Genomic DNA, 20,394 nt, shown 5'->3' with positions numbered 1-20,394 from the left:
TGATATCGGACAACAAAACCTTTCACTGAGTTACCGTCGCTTAAATAGCGTCACATCCTCTTCCTTAGGGGCCTACAAGTAACGAAAACTAGCTGCCCGTCGGTAAGCTTTGCTATTTTTTAATCTACAGCCTGTTCGCATTGATGCGGCTGCAGCTTGTTTAAAGACAGTGGGCGTATGGTTAACTTTGTTCCGTGCTGCAGATGCGGGTCTGTGGATGCAGCTGTGTGAGCGGCGCACTGCGCTTAAGGGAGCGTCTTTAAAGAGACCATCGGGGAAAGAAACGTGGAGGTGAGGAAGGGGCTGCTATCATTTCATCAAAAACTGCCACTACCGCACTCATGGGACCGTCTGGAAAATACACCGTAACGCATTTACTCTTTAATTTTAATCCCAGCACGATTAAATCTACATATTGTCGGTAGTCAATGTGATTTTTAAATTCCTAGAAGTGATGTCGGGCTCAATGCGCTTTAATTACGTGGTGAGCACGTGACTGTTTATGTTAACAGCATGATAAGAAATGGATTGTTTATGATTAGAGTTTTTAATTGATCAACAAAACCTTGTATTGCCTGTAGTCACTGATACAGAAACAAAAAAATGACAAAATCGGCCCTGCTCCTACACTCGTAAGTTATCCCACACTGGCTTTCTTCACTGGTTATGCACGTTGATTATTTTGGAACAGTACAGAACACAGTTCATTTACCTGGCATAAAAATGTGGAATTTCAAATGAACACACTATCAAGCGTATATGCAAACCAATTAGAAAAGAGCTGGACTTTAGAAACAATGATGGGGCACATAGGGCAGTGATAAAGTCTCAGAACATTCCTGTACACCTATGGCCTATTTCTTTAAGATTTATATTCTTTTGTATGGAGATATTAATTTGTAATGTGTCCAGTAGATGCACAACACATCTCCATTCATCCATTTTAAACAAACTTGTGTCACAGGGTGACATGATTAAAAACAATAGTTTGAGCCTAAACTCAGTGAACAGAAGAAAAGTTAAGAAAAAGAAAACATTTTGCAGCATATATTATGTATTTAATTAGATTCCACTTATTATATTTAGATTTATTTGCTGAATATAGGCACACACTGAAAAGTGTGAATCATAAAAAAATTTAGTTAAAGCAACACTAAGGAACTTTCAGTTTTCGCTGATTTTGGCGGCGCCAGTGGACAAAAGCGGTAGTGTTTTGCCTGAACGAATACTACAGTTCCCATGAGGCCTAGCGCGTGGCGTCGTAAAATGCTGCTCCCGGTGGCATGCTGTCGGACTGAACTCGCCTTCATTTGTTTCCAGTGGCTGTGTGAAGGATGGATAGCGACGAGGTAATGAATCTAAATGAATCTAATGATGGCTAAACAATGTTATATTGTGACGTGACACACGCCGTAAAGCAGTTCGCACATTTGGAGTTTTTTAGTGTGCAAAGTTCCTACCACCCTCCTCACAGCTGCTTAGTCCAAGTGAAAGCAATACCGACGCCCTCAGCCCGTGACAGAGGGGTCATTCAACTAGTTGTAAGTCGATGTATCATCACAAAAGATATTAAAATGTTTTATTAAGGTTGAAAAGTTCCTTAGTGTAGGTTTAAGGTTTCAAAAACTTTGAAAAAGTTGATCATGACAGTTCTGGCCTTGGTGGGGATGTAGCCCGGTGGTAGAGCACAGGCTTTGCCAGTAAGAGAGATACAGTGGGGATGAAAATGGATGGATTATGGCTTATTGTAAAAAAAAAAATTAAAAAAAATCATAACTGTTTGAATACAATGTTTTATCCAATGTGTTCTATAAAGGATAGTTTTCTTAATTTGTTTGATTTGCATGTGTTTTATAGATTAAATTGTGTGCCTGCAGAGGTCTGGGAGGATGCCTGCAGCCGAAGGTCACCACGCTCAGCGCATCCTGTCCTCTCTGAACCAGCAGAGGGCAGCAGGGAACTTCTGTGACGCTGTCCTGCATGTGGGAGGCGGGGTGGTCTACCTGGCCCATCGCTGCGTCCTGGCCTGTTTCAGCGAGCTGTTCCAGGAGCCCCCCGCTCCTCCCGCCGCCCCCTGCATGGAGTTCAGCCTGCAGGGCTGCCCCGGCAGCGGCCTGGAGCTGCTGCTCAACTTCGTCTACACCGGAGAGCTCAAGCTGGACCCCGACAACCTGGATCAGGTGCAGCATGCGGCCAGCAGCCTGGGCATCCCGCAGGCTCTGGCGCTCTGCGAGCAGTTTAAGGACACGCCTCAGGAGCCGCTGCCCGTGAAACGTAAGCGAGGCAGGCCCAGGAAGTCTGCAGTCGACACGACTGCGGTGAAGGAGGAGAATCCGACTAAAGCCACCAAAGATGAGTCCGGCCTTGATGCAAGCACGGCCAGTTTGACTCCGTCTCCCAGTTCCAGTTCTGCCACAACAACCACGCGCTCCGGACGTGTGGTTAAAGGCCCCAGAAGGCTGGTGACGATAGATGAGAGCTCCATCTCTGACAGCAAGAGGCCCGCAAGTGTTCCTGCAGAGGCAGAAAGCTGTGACGTGACTGAAAACACAAACTCTGATCAGCCAGCAGCTGAAGCTGAGGTACGTCAAGAAAAACAGTGCACGCAATAAAAAAAAAACGCACATTTCTGAACTGATTTTGGTGCTTCTAAAGATAAATTATTGATGGATTTTGCAGGCAACTAAGCAGCAGATTGAAGTGAAGGACTGTGTTAGCCAGGCGACGGAGGAAGACGACGACGACGACGTGGAGGATCTGGAGGCGATCAATGAGGGCACGGACGAGGAGTACGTTCCTGCCGAGGAGCCCGCTTCCTCACCTCCGTCCGCGTCCACGTCACAGAAGAGCAGAGGTAAAACGAGCCGAAGCAAGGAGAGCGAGACCGTGGAGGAGGACTCCAGCAGGCAGTCAGTGCAGTGTCCCGTCTGCATGAAGTCCTTCAAAAGCAAATACTACCTGAAGGTCCACAACAGGTACCACAGCTCTCCACCTCTACCGTAACTGCTGTAAAACGTCCACTAATGTGTGTTTTCTGCAGGCGGCACACGGGGGAGAGGCCTTTTGGCTGCAACAAATGCGGAAAGAGGTACTTCAGGAAGGAGAACCTCCTCATACACGAGATCAGAGACTGCGCTCGAGTGCAGGTGAGGGAGGGAATCCGTCTCACGAGTCTCTCCCGCTGAGGAACGTGAGTGTTCACGTCTTTTCGTCATTGCAGACGTACCCCTGCCCGACCTGCTCCTCCGTATTGAAATCCAAGGAGGAGCTGCGTTTGCACATCGTCTCGCACACAGGAGATATGCCCCATAAGGTGAAGACCCAGCACACATTTATTTCTCTTTATTATACGACTATACAGACCAGAAGCTACTCTAAATATGTGATTATGTTCTTCAGAAATGAGGGAAATCATTATTACAGCACAGTGTGTGGCTCTGACGCAGAGATGTGTCACGTTGATGAATGGAGTGGAGTCGCTGCGACCGCCTGAAGCTTTTCCCGCGCCCTCCTGGGAATTCCCGCCCCACACTTAGAAAACCGCTGCAGTAGATCTTAACCACATGCTGTCTTTTCCTCTCAGTGCTCAACGTGCCCCGAGCAGTTCATGTACAAGAAAAACTTGACAATCCACATGATGAAGGTGCACGGTTACCCCAAACCGCACGCCGTAAGTCGCCGTCGCGCACCCGGTTCAAACCAGGCCGCGGCCTCCACGCCGGCTAAAGATGCGCGTGTTTTCTAGTGTACCCAGTGCACCAAGACCTTTCTGACCCGGACGGAGCTGCGCGTGCACGAAGCGGCCAAACACCGAGGCGAGAAGCCGTTCGTGTGTGAGGAGTGCGGCCACCGAGCGTCCAGCCGCAACGGCCTGCAGATGCACATCAAAGCCATCCACAGGTAGAGAGACGTCAAGTCAGTTACAGGAATTTAAACAATGACGTCACGAGAGGTGGAAAGTAACAAAGTATCTGTAGTTCATTACTCCACTGAAGTCGTTTTTTATGGCATTTTTTCTCTTAGTTTCTACATTTGAATGCAAAAAGGCTTTTCTCTTCCATACTTTCTTCAAACTGGCTCGCTGATTGGTTTAACTTCAGTTCAGGAGCAACTTGAAAACTGATTTGATCTCAGGGGTGCCGGATCAGTAAAACAGTGTGAGAAATAACAACTCAACTTTTTCTCGTTTATGTGGAAAACTTCACATCTTTTAAATCATCTGCTCTGTGTTTAAAATCCTGCAGCTTCTTTATGCACAATTTTCACAAACTCGATGAAATGAAACGGAGCGACTCCCAGTGGACACATTTTGGATCGGCAGTGAGTTTGATGGAAAATTTGGACGTTTTTCTGTCATTGTTCTTCCTCATAGAAACGAGCGGCCTTTCGTATGTAACCTGTGCGGCCACGCGTTCTCCCAGAAGAACAACCTGAACATGCACCTGCGTATCCACAGCGGGGAGAGGCCCTACCAGTGTCACCTCTGTGGGAAAACCTTCAGGACGCAAGGTGAGAGTGAGGCGCGCACGTCTGCATCCTGATAACATCAGAGCGGACGGAGCCTCTCAAACTTTCTGTTTTCTCTGTTTCTGCTCCAGCCAGCCTGGATAAACACCACCGCACGCACACCGGCGAGCGCCCCTTCAGCTGCGACGTGTGCGAGCAGCGCTTCACGGAGAAGGGAGCGCTCATCCGCCACAAGGCCAGCAAGCACGAGGAGGGCCGCCCGCACTGCTGCCACATCTGCGGCAAGACCTTCAAAGGTAGAACATAACTGCTTTCATGCGGCGTGGGTCACCAAGAAAAACGTACGTTTGACGTGACTGCTTCTGTTGTGGCCTTCACCAGCAAAGGAGCAGCTCCGCGTCCACCTGCAGCGCCATAAAGGCATGAGGAAGTTTGAGTGTGACGACTGCGGCTACAAGTTCACCCGACAGGTTTGTCATATTTTCAAACCTTTCAGATATAAGCTTATAAAACTCAACAGTTAGGTATCATCAGGTTTGTCCTCAACTGGAGTAATGAAAGACTGAACGGTTCACATCACACAGCTTTGAGCTCTTGATTATTCAAAATCACGACAGTGATCAAAGAGATCATTACTTCTTCAAAATGCCAAGCTGAAAGTATGAAAGTGACTGAATGCTGCCACCTAAAGTACAAAAGTGGAACTACATAAAATCTACATATTGCACCTGGATTGTCTGTTTACAAAAACGGGATACACAGTGCCCTTTGGAAATATATATATTTTCTGCATATGAAATTGTGCAATATGCTCTCTTGTGGAAGCAATTTTAAATGATTAAAGGTGTGTATATATACATATATATATATATATATATATATATATATATATATATATATATATATATATATATATCTTTTTTACAATGAAAATGCAGCATGTAAACTGTTGTACACCCCAGATGGGACTCGAACCTACAATCCCTGGCTTAGTAGCCCAGTGCCTTATCCGTTAGGCGACTGGGGCAATGTGGAGAGAGTGTCAGCAGGTCAGCACACAAGGTCACCGAGTCCAAACAATGGTTTCAGTACAAAAGAAAGCACATAAAGGCCTGTTACACACTGTGCTGCTGGTAGGCGTGTGTATAGAACACAGAAAAGCCCCGATGTGAGGAGAATTAGAACTTCCTGAGGTTTTTTTTTTTTCAATTTTTAAGTATTAATTATATCGGCAGGCTGTCACCGTGCAAATAATTAAAGATTTGATAAGTTACCCACCCCAGATGGGACTCGAACCCACAATCCCTGGCTTAGGAGGCCAGTGCCTTATCCATTAGGCCACTGGGGCGCCCGGTCAGGGCTGTGTACAGTGATTTCAAACGCAGAAATTCCTATAAAGCGCCACAAGAAATTCATCCTGCATGACATCGGTTAACCATGATGTGCACTGACGCCAAAATTTGTCTTCTGACCTCGCTCGTCTCCGTCTCCAGGCTCACCTGCGCCGACACATTCAGGTCCACAAACGCACCGAGAACTACAACCCCCGGCAGAGGAAACTGAGGAACGTCATCGTGCAGGAGGTGGAGGGAAGTCCGGCTCAGAACGAGGCCGCCGAGGACTCCCCGGCCGCCGCCGCCGACGGGACCTACTTCGCCGAGCAGGTGGCGGCGGAGCCGTCCTCGGCCGACCTGGCCCCGGGCTGCATTGTGAGGGTGGTGATCGGGTCGGGGGTCGAGGCTGTGATGGAGGAGGAGGTGGTGACCAATCAGAGACTGGGACAGGTGGAGGCCGCGCAGAGCTTCTCTGTGCCGGTGGAGATGGAGCAAACACCGCTGGTCACACAGACGTACCAGTCCACCATCGACATGGAGGGAATCATAGAAAGTACAGAGGAGAGTAAAACCTGAGGTTCTTCTTCACTACAGAAGCTCGGCTAATAAAATTGTCTTTGTACATTCATGAATAATAAAGATGAGACACGACTCCGCAGAATAAACTCTCAGACCTGCCTGCAGTTTTATTCACAAAGGTAACATCATATCAGCACAGCACGTGGACTTAAGAATATACTGTATTTACAAAACATCCATTCAACAAACGTATGAAAAACTAAGATGACTGCTGCGCCGACAATAGTGTAAAAACACCCGAAACGTAGAGAATCGTTGAGATTGTTGTGCACTTCCAGTTGAGATCGCTGCCTCATCGCCAGCATTTAAGCACTGCAGCAGAAAGGTTGATTCATGAGCCACCACAGCAGAGATATAACCATAAATAAACATACAAAACCACTTGAATGTCCATAAATAGATTATTTTTTTAAAGCTGAATCTTCATGCACACTCGACTGATGCAGCTCAATATAAAGGTCAACACGAGGCACACGCAGCCATCACTCCTCCCATTCAACCTCAAACTTCCGTATGAAGCCACTCAGGTGTGTCTGTTTGATGTCAGTTGCGATCGCTGCTGTTTTTGGAATGTAAACAGATTGCTGTGCTTTCTGATTGAACGCCTGAGGGCTGCGAACTGCTGATAGAGTAATCTTTTTGATTGCGTTTGCGTCGAAAGCTGATATTTTTTCTGTGATTGTCGACGGGGAGCTGCTCAGAGCTACAATCTGACTCCTTTCACACGGGTTATAATAGTTCTCAAAGCTTGTAAACAAAACCTGGACGTGGTGCAAGTTCCCCTCCAGGTCAGAGGCGGGACAGAGTCCTGTAAAGCTGCGACACATCTGTGCCCACATCTGCTCGCTGCATTGAAATTTGAAATGAAGAAGAAGAAAAGTTCTCCGATATGTTCACACAGAGAGACGCCGCTCACCACTGGAAACCGTCTCGTCCAGGAAGTGTGTGATATCTCCAGAACTCTTCAGCACCAAGACAAGCTGCTTAAAAACTGAGTCCAGGTGTCTTTTAACGTTTAAGGGGCTGGTGCTCCACCTTGTGGCCATAAGGTGAAGACACTCGCCACACACGTCAAATAGAGTATCTGAATGCTCGTTTTTCACATTATTGTAACTTACACCTAATATTTGGCCATTTTCATTTTACACCCTCCCTTCTGTAACAGGAATTCTAACCTGGGTTCCTCACATTCAATCCAAGCACCATCAACACTTGCTTTATCTTATTTTTAGTGGAAAAAAAAAAAAGATTTTGCTTCAATGCAGCTTGTTTTAGTGTAACAGGAGAAAAAAAAACGTCACTTCAGTAACAACTGGTTTGTTTAGTGACTGTGTGGAGCTTCCGTCCGGGATCGACTCCCATCTACTCATCTCCACAAGAGGATCAGGAAGCAGGATCGACCGGATGTATAAACGGCACGAGGATGCAGTCGAGTTTGTGGAGTTTGACCTTTGTCTTGTGTTTTGGCCATCGGCAGCACTGGAACCTCATAAATCGTCAGCGAGTATGACTGATGTCCCGCTGCTGCGGCGGCGCTTTCGTGGGGACATAAATCAGCCATAAGGAGAGTCATAAATATTCACATCTGTGAGTGATGAGCGTCCACGTTGGCAGGCGAGGCGGCAAATCCGCACTTCCACCAAGCTGTTTTTGTTTTGTTGTTTGATGAGCAGCCTCATGTTCAGAATAACATTTCTTGGGGGAAGAAGCAGCAGCAGCGGGGTGAAAAAAAAATAAATCAGAGGTTCATGGGATAAACCTTTTCCCAGCGTGGTTTTTCAATGAACCTCAAAAGTTAAAATACATTTTCAGACTTCAAGTGTTGAAAAAGAAAGACGCAAAAAAAAAAAAAAAAAACTGAAAAAAGTCAGCGTAAAATCCTAAATAAAACAGTTATAACAGACTACTTTAAATAAAAAGCATCTAACTGGCATGAGAAGAGTTATTGCCTATGAATTCAAAGAATAAATCCTGCAGAGTATTGAGGAAACAGTGGCGATATGATGCCTGAACAAATACTTCAGTATTTGATGCTCATTGGGTTCATAACTGCGAACAGCAGACCGGCTGTTTCACTGAGCTACAAGTTCCTCGTTGCTCAGAAATGCAAGGTTTGTCCTTTACGGTGTGTATATTGCACCTGTGGCTGTTGCCATGGCGATAAATTTACGATGTACTGCGTTGCCCGAGTTAACAATAACACCTCGTAATGCGAAACACATGAGTAAGTCTGTGCGGGGCGATAACTCATCCTCCTACAATCTGAAAGCCTGCACTGCAGAATACACACACTTAATTCACAGCAATAGTGTGTGTGTGTGTGTGTGTAAGTGTGTGTGGGTCAGTTTTGTCCATCTGGCCTTTCTGCTTCCTGCCAACACCATGACAAGGAGCGGCGTGCACACGTTCGGTCCTCAGTGAGGTAAATTCACAGTAAACTAGAGACGACGGCACGACGAGGGAGGAGCAGACTGGACAGGGGGGCGGGGCGGGGCGGGGCCACTCAGTGCGCCGCGTTCACGTCCTGGTTCTGGTTGAGATTGTTGTTGAGGTTGTGGAGCGCCTGGTGCCGCTGGTGCCGGTGCAGGTGGATGGCGTTGGAGTCGGGGAGGTCGGTGGGCTCAAACGCGCTGGACACCAGCGGCATGAACTGGCGGAAGATGCTGACGCTGCCGTGCCAGAAGGTGGGCTGAGGCAGGCGGCCCGCCAGGGTCCAGCAGCGAGTGGTCGGGTCGAACGCCTCCACCACGTCGGACAGCTCGAACGTGTTGTCGTAGCCCCCCGACACGTAGAGTTTACCCCCCAGGGCGGCAACGCTGCCTCCAACATGGACCTGTGAGATACAGTCGTTAGATTTCAACTAAAAGAGGAAATCCAGTTGTGGACTATTTTGGGGGAAAAAAAGCAAAGGAAATGTGATGATTAAACATGTTACAACTTAGTAGAAACATAAATAATGAAGTAGCTTTGACAGATGATTACAAACCTAAAAGAAGTTTCTGTCACATTAATTTAATGTTAGTCTATTTAAAAATATTGTGTTATAGTTTAATAGTTAATAGTTTCAAACTCAAAGAAATTAAATGGTTTCTTGCTGTTAACCATTTATCTTAGCGTGTGTGTTTATACAAACACATCCATGAATATGAAACACACAAAAGAAAATCAGCTTAGTTTTTTTGATACTTTATTTTCATGTAAAATTCAAAATGTGCTAAAATATTTTTGATAGGTTTTGTTTAGAAAAAAATATATAAATTCAAATAATAATAATGTCTAACAAATAAAAATTAAAAGATAAAACTCACAATAAGAATAGTATATTACTGAAAGTATAAAAGTGATCCTGAAAACACTCTTGTGACATTAAGAATAAAATCAGCCTGTTTACTCCTGCAGTACCAGTTTTACACCACAGGATGGCGCATTGAGTCTCATGTACTGATCTAGGAGACAAAATTTACCTCCTAAAGTTGCTGCTGCTGCTCAATCAAAGCAGGTGGAAAACAGAATCAGTCTTTAGTGTCTCAACACTAACAGAGATTTATTTCCCTCCATGTCATCTTAGATTTGCGATGCACTGAGTCAAGCTCATGCAGGGTTTTCAGAGATCATCAAACATGCCGTTAGGCAACGCTGGCACACCGACGCTCGATGTGAAATACAAACCTGGGTCATGGGACTAATTTTATCCCACTCATTCTTCTGAGGATTATAGACATCAACCTCAGCTGAGTCATCCCTGCAAATAGAAAGAGACTCCAGTCAGACGAATACACAAACAAACTCCATCCTGATCGCTTCACTGGTTACTGAACAAACGGCGAAATGTTTTTCCTTTTACAGATTAGCATTGATTATCAGCAATGAACAGCGAGACGTGGTAAATGTTGGGCTGGCTTTTTCAAAGCCATTTTTTTTTTGCAGCCATTCATGGGAAATTAGATTTGAGTCCATTATTATCTACCTGACAAAGTAGATGAGTCCGTTGAGAGTGACGGTTTTGGGAGTGAAGGACCATGGGGGCAGCTGCCCACAGTTCACCATGCTCCAGCGGTTGGCGTCGGCGTCGTAGCTCTGGATGGCCATGGTGTCCTCGCCAGTCAGGCAGCCGATGGCGTACAGGCGGCCCCTGCAGGCGGTGGTGGAGCAGTTGTCCATGGCGTGCTGCATGGCCGGCAGCGCCTCCCAGCAGTCCAGGGCGTGGTCGTAGCGCTCGGTGCTGTCCGACGCCACCACGTACAGCTGGCCCTTCAGCACGCAGGAGCTGTGGTACTCTCGGGGCTTCAGCATCGGCGCCGCCTCCGTCCACTCGTTCACGCTGGACTTGTAGCGCCAAACGCCGTCGTAGAGGCGGGAGCCGTCGGAGCCACCTGAGGGACACGGTCATGGAGTTTCACGATGGTAATTCCATTTGAATTCAGTCTGTATGGATGGATTTACTGCTCCAGCAATGACATTCAACGGGAGTCTAATGAGCTGTCTACCTCTACATTTCCCTGTGTGGTATGTAGAACGGTCACACACCTCTGGTCAAGGACACACACGCAATAAATCAATATGTCCGTCACCTCATCATTCAGCATACTGTAACTCTCTGGCTAAACAAGAGACAAGCAGATGAAGCTGTGGTGCCGTCAGCAGAGAAATCACCACATCTATCAGCTCCATAAACAAAAGAGTATCTGTAGCACCGAACACTGAAAACTGAATACTTTATGCTGATTTTGCTTTAAGTTTATGACTCCAGTTTTTACAGATCAAACATTAAGAACTTTTCAGGTTTTAATATTCAAAACTACACTTAAACCACTAAAAATAACGAGTAGGATTTAAGCTTTATTGGCATAATTTAAAAAAAGGACTTGTTATCCTATTTAGTCATCTAAATAACTCCAAAGAGCGCTGAACAGGCAACTTAATGTTCAACATTTACCATTAGTTAAAATAAATATTCATAAGACTGGAAGAAACAAGCATTTTGTCTACAGCAGGACATGTAGGAGCATTTTTCATTATAAAAGAAAAGTTAATTTGAAATGAATAAATTGCTTTTGCTGAGCTAACCTAATGTGAGTTACAGTCATTTCCACAGTGTGACAGCAAAACGTATTGCCTGATGAGGATGGATGTTTGTCTAGACAGTGTATAAATTATGTAAAATCACATGGAAAATCCTAATGAGCCATTAAGATATGGAATGCTTTTACCTATTAATATTTAATCGGAAAACACACAGTGAAATTAATCTTGTCGAGGCTCTCTGGTGGTTCGAAAATGACTCAAGTTTGACATTTTTTATTTTTAAATTTATCCATCTGCCTTATCTTATACAAATACAAATAAAAGTATGAAATAAAAGTCTTTGTTGCCTTATTTACTCTCCCCTTTTCAATATTAGAAGGTCTTTTGATCAAAACCGGACCCGTGTCGAGCTGGTACTAATGCAGATAAGGTAAACTGAACATTACGTCATGTCAACATTATGCAATCACACACTGCCGTTATATCTGTCACTGAGGGGAAGCTATGAAATTTAAGGCCGGCAGTCAGCGCTTTACAGGAGCGTCAAACTCCTGGCGAAAGTCTGGGATGATTTACCACCGACGCAATCCAGTCAGACAAGGCCAGTCTGCCGGTGATGATGATGATGATGATGGTGATGAAGATAATGCCACTGCTGTCCTGCACTGGCAGCACACCACGTCCTGCCTCGCTTTTCCCGGTTCACACAGAGCTGGCGGTTTATTTATAAGCACTGTCTGACGTCCATTTCATAAGATGAAGGAGCAGGAATAGAAATCTAACGACCGGAGCGTCACACAGCAGCAGATAGAAACCGCTGCACGCTATTTATGATCTGGATTTCACTAAGTGGGGCACCAGACAAAGCTCATCACTAACTTCAAACAGAAAAACTGTAATGAGACCAAATACACTTTGGGATAAATGACTCATATAGTTGGCGTTATCGTGAGGATTCAATTATCCTCACATCTTGAGTTCTAATCACAACCAGAAGGATTTAACAGTGACTCAAGCGATAATGAAAATGAGCCTTTTAGACTCTCTCACGTAGTCTGGTTCAGGTCCAAAGCTCCGGGGTGTTTGTGTGGCTGGACGGTTCTGGGTGTCTTACCTGTGACGTACATGTCGTTCCCGAGGGCAGCGATGCTGTAACCTCCCCCGAGGTGGTCGGGGAATTCGGCCAGGTAGCGCCACTGCCCGGTCTGAGGGTTGTAGCAGTCCACCGTGACCAGCTCGTCGCAGTCCTGGTCGCAGCCTCCGACCACCACCAGGATCTCCGCCAGCCCCGTGGACGGCCGCGGCCGCATGCGGTGGCAGGGCCGGTCGTAGCGGTCGTACTCGCACGACTGGAAGCTGCGGGCTTCGTTCACCATGCGCAGGCAAGTGGGCGAAAGGTAGACGAGGGGGTCGCTCTCCACGTGCGCCAGCAGGAAGAACCTCCTGACGAAGGGCAGGCGGACCTGCTGGAGGAGCTCCGGCCAGTAGTGCAGCCTCCGCTTGAGGTCAGCCTTCACCCAGCGCACCGCGATCTGATACACCGTCTCCTCTTTATCCACGCAAAGCTCGTCGTCCGACACAAACTCAAGGAGGCGCTTCCACGGCAGCCGCTCAAAGTCCGTCCCCTTGGCCAGCTCCATGATGTTCTTGAGGACGAAGCGGCGCGCGCTGGCCGCCAGCTCCCTGCAGGCGTAGGCCTCGGCGAAGTCCTGGATCTCCAGGCAGTTGGAGACGTCCAGCCGCTGCTCCAGGAAGGCGCAGCAGGCCTCCTTGACGGAGGGGAACTGAAACAGGTCGGCCGTCTTCAGCAGCAGGTCCACGTTGTCCTGGGTGACGGTGACCCGTCCCGTGTAGCAGAAGTCCACCAGCAGGCCCAGGAGCTCGGCCGACACCTCGTGCAGAACCACCCGGTCCATCGCGCTCTCCCGCAGCGTCCCCGCGAACATGGCCCGGAAGTAGGTGCTGGCGGCGGCCAGCACCGTGCGGTGGCAGTGGAACTCGCGGCCCTCTGCGCACAGGGTCACGTCGAAGAACTTGCGCTCGGCTCGGAGCTCGTGGATCCCCCGCAGCAGGTTGAAGGCGTGGGCCGTGTCGAAAAACGGCAGGGTGGACGGTTGTGTCTGCAAGACCGGCTTTTCCATCTCGCCTGTCTCCGAGTGTCTTGGTTCACTGAGGTGGTGCTCAGAACGCTGTTTTCATCTGAGATAAAATGACAAATGCATAGAAATATCAGAATGAAGCTCAATCATGAGTATCTGGTTTAGTTGAGAACACTTAAAAAGGGAACTAAAGGTTCTCAGTGCAGTGTTCAAAAATGTCCTAAGCTGAACTGTTCAAATGTGTTTTTGCTGGCAACTGCCCAAAACCAAATAATAAAACGTTTGAAGCCTTATAAGAGAGAAGAAAAGGAGGAAAACAGCGGAGCAGGAAGGTTGACCTTTTAAATGGAAAAGTACTTAATCGCTGACAGATACCAGCAATTTAAAGCGTTTACACGGTGTACAATACAGACACTGATTTAGACAGTCATTTATAATCTTCTGAAAATAATTACTTCAACAAAATCTCAAGTTTTATAAAGAAAAAGGTCCGTGAAATTCACATTCATAGATTGTTATCATCGGACGCAATACCTTCAAACACAAGTGAACTCTGAACAATCAGATAGGAACTATCTGAAATGTCTAAAAGAACCAATCCAGGATTAGAAATTCCGAGAAGTCACACTGTTCTCTCCCTACCTGACGAACCTCTCCAGGCTTTCACGACCGAAGCGCCAGCGTGTAGCAGTCGAGGAAGCACGAGAGCGCAGCTCAGCACGACTCCGCCGAACACCACCAGCTCCTTACTCGTGTTTAAGAAAGACAGCTTGCTTGTGTTCTGGGGCTATAAATACACTCGCAGTGTCCATTTCCAGACGAGGGCGGGGGTAAAACACCTAACACGCAGTGGGCTGACGCTGTAGTGAGAGTACACCCCCCCCCCCCCCCCCCCCCCCTCCCCCTCTGAAACAAGAGTGCTATCACTTCTTCACTGTGCCAAGACTAAAATATTGACAAAACTTCTCCAAAAATATTGGAAAAAGCTGAAAATGGCATGGTTATGAAGAGAGGAAACCTTCAACCCTAGAAAACAGTTAATTTTTTGCAGATCAAGTGAAAATAATCATCAATTTCAGTAGCCGCACTCCGGTGTGATCACTACCAGACTAGCAGAAACAAGAAATTGTTTAATTCATTAACATCCAACAGTCTGGAGAGAATTACAAAATCATTTCCAAGGGTTTGAGACTTTGGTGAAAGAAAGCAGGAGCCATTATCTACAAATGGAAACAAACAGTGGTAATTCAGCCTGGGGAATTTATGGAGAACATCATCGAGGAGGTCACCAAAGAACCCACAACTACTAAAACACTGCAGGTTTAACTCTTCATGGTTCAACAAAGAAATGCAAAAATCGCTTCTATGTACAAGTTTCAAAGTGAAAAAACCTGCTGGGCAAAAAAAACAAAAAACAAAGCAAGACTAGCCAGCCTATCTAAGGGAACAGTATGAACTGATGGAGACACAGAGATGAGGAGCAAACCATCTTCCAAATCCAGTTAATCTGATTGAATTGTGTGCAGATACCAAGTCAAAGTACAAATTTTAATGTAACTGATACGCTGACTTTAAGCAGGCAATTCACATACTATACCTTCCAATGTGGCAAAGATAATGCTGTAAAAAATATATATACGAATATATATCGTGTGTGTGTGTATATATTGTGTGTGTGTGTGTATATATATATATATATATATATATACTAAAAAATTAAAAAGGGAAGACATTCTTCTTCAGGCTCATTATCAGTTAGTGGTGGCACAACCAGTTAACCTCACACAGACCCAGAACGGTTTGGATATCGTATTTCCTTAATAAATGAAATCATCACCGATGAACTGCACTTTGTGTTTTCACCCATTATCCGATGATAAAACTGGGCTTGACGATCTGTAGCATGCAACTGTGGCAAACAATTTGGAGGTGGTCGTTCATGCTCAAAATACACAGGTATCCCCTTACCGAGATTTGTTTAAAGGTTGTAAAGTTCCTGGTTCTCTGCCCAAAGGATTTAGCACACATTCCACACCAGGGTTCAATAATGCAGCAGTCCAAATAGCTCTGCCAGGACTCAAAATGCTTTCCTGAAGGACAGACGGGGCCTCACAGGCCAGACCTGCGCTGAAAAGAAACACATAACTTCCTCAACTCTGCAGAAGAGATTAAAAAAAAGAAAGGTTTATCAGTTCTGTGTAAGGAAAGACCATCATCTGCTTAAACAGTACGACAGTCGCATATGTGATCGCTGACTCACAGTCATCAACTGGAAAAGCTTTAAATGCTTCTGTTTGTATTTTTTTTTTATAGCTGTGGCGGCTTTGTATGAGAGTCAGGAGTATTGAGCAACTTAAAACCAGCGTGTTTATCCACCAGCTCCAAGAATAGCAGGCAGAAATGTATCCTCTGGAAGGAAGGCAGAGGGAAGGTGAGATGGTTGGGGGGGAGGAACAGCAGAGGTGTGGAAACAATCTCACATCTATGAGTGAGGAGCACAGAGAGCACAGTGTACCGCCGCAGCCCGGCCATACGACGAACGAGACCCGGGGCCCTCCGTCTGACTGCGTCTCTGAACTGCTGACCCGCAGTCAGGTCCAGGAAGACCAGAGTTACAATGCCGTTAGTCACCGAGCTTAGTAACAAACCAGCCAAAACTCATGAGATTCCAACTGCGTTGCGCGAGCTATTCGTTATTCCTTAAAATGGTTTATGAGGAAGCTTGATTCCAGTTTTGGAAGCCAGGTTGCAGATTAAAACTGTAAATAGAAACTCCGGGATTGCTGCGACATGTTGATGAGTCCACTGAGCCGATTCAGAGTCAGCAGCTATGAAAGCGGCTCTGTCGGGCTCAGCTGCGTGGCGGCTCTACTTCCAGCGAAGTGATAACATCAGCATGTGTCGCAGGGATATATTTTATTTAAAGGCCTGTTCCAACCTGACATTAAACTGCTTTTCCTGAGAAATCAGACTGCAATCAGACGACGAGATTGAAGGATAGGTGTAAACGTCGCGAAAGCGCATGAGGAACAGGTCGCGATCTGATCAGCAGTGGGTTATCAGGGGCAGATCGTCATCGCAGCCATCTCCTCACACCGCTGAGTCTGTGCTGGTGTCAAACAGGCAGCAGTCTCATGAAAAAAACAACATTTCATGGTATATAGTCTGTATGGTACACAGTATCTTGGTGCAACACCAAAAAAAAAATTAATATTACAAGAAATGTGTGCAATATAAGATTTGAGGTAAAAACTTTCATGACACGACAAAGTTTAATTGAAAATCCTGGTGATATATGACCAGGTTTAATGTCCTACTGTGATAAAGTTCCTTGACTTAACAAGAAAACTTTTAAACAATTGCATGATGAATCGTGCATTACATTATAGTTCACTTTCCTAAAGTTTATGCAGCGTTATGCTTACACAAACCGTCTCAGTATTATTTGGAAAAATGAAATGACAGGCAACAAAACATTCTGACAACATTGTTTATGAGCCTGTCAGGAAAAACCAGAGAAAATGCAGCGTGTGGCGAATTCTGGCATGTTAATCAGAGCAGCGGCCGAAGCAGCAGGGAGGGGAGCTTTTCTCAGCATCTATAGGAAACGCAATCAGGGACAACATGATTCCTCCGAGCGAGAACACAATGATTATCAACATGCTAATAACAGGTTACAGGGAAAAAGTTGATGTCATGATTTCCTTGAGTCTTGAAAACTTTAAGAGAAAGTATGACGTGGGCTGGAAAGAGTGAGATCGAGGGCAATGGTCACATGTTTTCAAGTGAAAACTGAGCGTTGAATGTGTTTGCATATTACCACCACATGCAAATGGAAACTGCTGACAAGCAAATCATCATGAGCCCAGCTGTGATATAACAAAGAATACTTTCTAAGTTGTAGGATCATGAAAAGGTGAAAGACAGTCAAATAACAGACAGCCACATAGAATCAGAATCTCCAAAACTTTGAGTGGTAGTTTCTCTGAAACTTACAAACACATGAAACGAGGGACATTTTTAATTAATGCTCCCACAAAGTTTCATGATCATCAATATGAACAGACTTCATATTGGAATTAAAAAGTGAAGAGACCAACACTGCCATACCCCCAGAGCAACAAGGCAAAACAATCAAAAGCCCAAAACTCAAACCACCACAATCATCTGATAAAAAACATTTTGGGCCACTGAAACACGGAAGAAGCAACTTCAAGAGAGAGCTTCATTGTTCCCAGGAAGAGTCTCCATGTTTATCTGAGAGCTGCTGCATGGACGTGAAAGCTTTGAATCACAAACAGAGTCTGGTTCCAGTGGCAGTGACGCCCCACGCTGGTGCAAATCTGTAATTGCCATCAGGGATCATCACCATTTCCATCGGCATCATCTCTGCATGTTTATAGTCAAGAATCTGAATTTTAACAGCTCTTCTGTTCATAAAATGAAGTCAATTAATAGCTATGAAGTCAAATTTTGGCTTGGAGGTGGTTTACTTTTAGTGCAATCAGCAATCTGTTGTCATGATGACCACTTCTGCATCACAACAGTGTTGAGTGTTTTATGAAAGTTCAGTGGTCTCATTCGGCACCTGGCGGGCATAAAGGCAGCTGCTCCCACTGGTGTCACTCCAGGCCACTCAGGCCGAGGCAACCACCGGAGTGCAGCAGCACAAACCGCCGGTGCTCCACAGCGAAGCCTGTCCTCCTGGCCATAAAAAGGCAACCACACCACACTCACCTCTTTCTCCACTGGGGAGGGGGAGGGGGAGGAGGACAGCAGAAGCGGCAACACAGATAAGAGCCAGCATGCGGCTGGAGATATTCCCGGTTTGTTGATGCAGGAGCATATCGTGTAAACAATGTCCAATCACACGGCAGCCAGCTGTCGCACACCGAGGTGCATTTAATGACTGTCTCTGTCATCTATGATTTTGCTCTGATTCCCTGTAATTGGATATAAACTGTTTGCTTTGACTGAGAAAACATTTTGTACAAGCCAAGATTCACATCTGATGTGGAGTTACTAACAATTTCAGATTCAGAGCAGTAATTTAGAAAAGGTTGCGCTCCTCCCCTTTTAGGTATAATCTGTTTCTATCATCCCATATTTGCCCAAATTTTGTGAAGCCGAACACTGATGGACACAAACACACACAAACAATTCACTCCCTTACATTCAAATACCATCTCCTATAAAATAACACCAAAAGCAGCCCTGTGAATTGATACGGCACATTTCCACCAATACTGAAGTCCAATTTTTGCTGAGATTTGCTTCGTCTTTTTGCAGGTTTGTTTCGGTTCAAATTTACCCATGAGACTCTGCCCTCAAGCTGTCCAAATGTGCAGAAGAAGACGTGTGATGTTGCATGCTGTTCTCACAGAAACACTGAATATAAGATGGGATTTTTTGCACCATAAATTTTACAGAGGTCTCAAAAACAACAGGAGAAGTTGTTGTGACTGCATCGGTTGAATGTCAGGTACTGTCAGTCCAATGAAAAGTGACTTTGGGATCATACTGAGATCATTAGAAGGCAGCTACAGGTGTGTGGCGTTGTTGTAAATAAAGACTTGCCTTGTAAACAGGAAATTGATATCATAATCAGCATCATATATCCCGACCAATACAGTAACTATGAATGCAACTCATGTCACTGTTATTTTTGATGTTGCTGTTTTACTGGAGTGGACTAAATTATGACTGAAGAATTAAAAACAATATGATTAAGGAAGAAAAGACAACTTAGGATAAATTAAAACACAAATTGGCACAAGATAGCCGTTCATGGAGAAGTGGGCGACCTCTGTGCAGATTAATGTGTGGATGTGCTGTTTCAGTGTTGTCCTTCTATGTCTACAGTGCAACTTTCTGTAGTTTAAAACAGATGGATGACCAGCACATTACTCTTTACTTTTGATGTGAGGGGTAAAGGGGTAGAATGAGTTTAGTACCACCCAGGAGGCTTGTTTGTGGATTATGACACAGCCTTGTACAACCAGGGGTGGCTTTTTCCCCCCTTTTCTGGCCCTGCATTCCTCTCATTTCTGCTCATGCAGCAGGAGAAACAGATGGAAGTCATAAACATCTCCATCAGTCAGGTTGTGGCGCCTTACACGTAGACTTCATCTCACCATTTTAACACACACACACACTTATATAAATGCTGATAATGCGAATAAAACGTAAGCATGGCAATAACAACACGGCAGAGTCTTGACAACTGTCTGCAACTTCTCTGTAGGCAATTACTTCGATGTTTACGCTCTGAGGAGGATGCTTCCGTCATGTTTTAGTGTTTAATAATTGAGATAATACACCCACAAATTACTAATTTGAAGGAAAAGTTCCTTTTTTTCCGTTTGTTAAAAACGTCTGCAAACATTATGGAGGAATCGTGCTCATACGAAGCACGTAATGTTATTTTCCAGTTCAACATGACATCCGAGCTAACATCCATCTATCCCCCGCCAAACCTCCCAAAAACAGACCAACTCGAGCTTAAATATCTTACCGGTGTGTGTCCTCTCCAGATGACGGTGGTTTTAGAGAGTGTGAGACGCGGAGATATCAGAAACGGAGTGGGAATCAAAGTTTGACGCCACGGATGAGCCTGGCCTCCTCTGCGCCATGACAGTCTGCACTGACACGTTATTTCCCAGGGTCCTTGAAGGCAGCGTGTGTCACAGTGACGCACGATGCATTCAAGGACCCTCGGAATAATAAAAAAAAAAACAGATCTTCTTTATGACAACCCTCAATTTTAAGATTTCATGAAAACCAATATTCATATACAACAGTAACTTCCAGAAGATCTGATTATAAAACGCCAAAAGTTTAGACTCCAACAATGCATATTAGACATAGCAGATTTTACTTAATGGGAAGGC

The 20,394-nt window shown here is 45.5% G+C and overlaps 2 protein-coding genes and 1 non-coding gene across 5 annotated transcripts; 1 reads left to right on the top strand and 2 right to left on the bottom strand.

Annotated features, from left to right (window-relative positions):
- Positions 1-41: 41 nt before the first annotated feature.
- zbtb48 (zinc finger and BTB domain containing 48) lies at positions 42-6,472 on the top strand. Of its 2 annotated transcripts, none has more exons than XM_030118685.1 (12): positions 42-102; positions 204-291; positions 1,858-2,582; positions 2,680-2,975; positions 3,041-3,146; positions 3,221-3,313; positions 3,584-3,670; positions 3,746-3,900; positions 4,373-4,509; positions 4,599-4,763; positions 4,849-4,937; positions 5,961-6,472. In XM_030118685.1, the coding sequence occupies exons 3-12, from the start codon at positions 1,890-1,892 to the stop codon at positions 6,375-6,377; spliced, it is 2,238 nt and encodes a 745-aa protein (XP_029974545.1). In that variant the 5' UTR covers positions 42-102; positions 204-291; positions 1,858-1,889; the 3' UTR covers positions 6,378-6,472. The 2 variants fall into 2 exon arrangements, with proteins under 2 accessions (XP_029974545.1, XP_029974546.1); XM_030118686.1 differs by having other exon boundaries at positions 54-102; positions 1,878-2,582.
- On the bottom strand, positions 5,743-5,815 carry trnar-ccu (transfer RNA arginine (anticodon CCU)). The gene has a single exon. It is a non-coding gene; the product is annotated as a tRNA-Arg (tRNA).
- Positions 6,465-20,144, bottom strand: klhl21 (kelch-like family member 21). Of its 2 annotated transcripts, none has more exons than XM_030118687.1 (5): positions 20,019-20,144; positions 12,520-13,604; positions 10,348-10,753; positions 10,050-10,122; positions 6,465-9,213 (listed from the first exon to the last, which is right to left on the bottom strand). In XM_030118687.1, the coding sequence occupies exons 2-5, from the start codon at positions 13,544-13,546 to the stop codon at positions 8,884-8,886; spliced, it is 1,836 nt and encodes a 611-aa protein (XP_029974547.1). In that variant the 5' UTR covers positions 13,547-13,604; positions 20,019-20,144; the 3' UTR covers positions 6,465-8,883. The 2 variants fall into 2 exon arrangements, with proteins under 2 accessions (XP_029974547.1, XP_029974548.1); XM_030118688.1 differs by lacking the exon at positions 20,019-20,144 and adding an exon at positions 14,147-14,307.
- Between the last annotated feature and the right edge of the window lie 250 nt (positions 20,145-20,394).

Source organism: Salarias fasciatus, chromosome 20, assembly GCF_902148845.1.
Source record: "Salarias fasciatus chromosome 20, fSalaFa1.1, whole genome shotgun sequence".
Lineage (NCBI taxonomy): Eukaryota > Metazoa > Chordata > Actinopteri > Blenniiformes > Blenniidae > Salarias > Salarias fasciatus.
The sequence above is the reverse complement of the archived record's forward strand: the minus strand, read 5'-3'. Positions and strand labels throughout refer to the sequence as shown.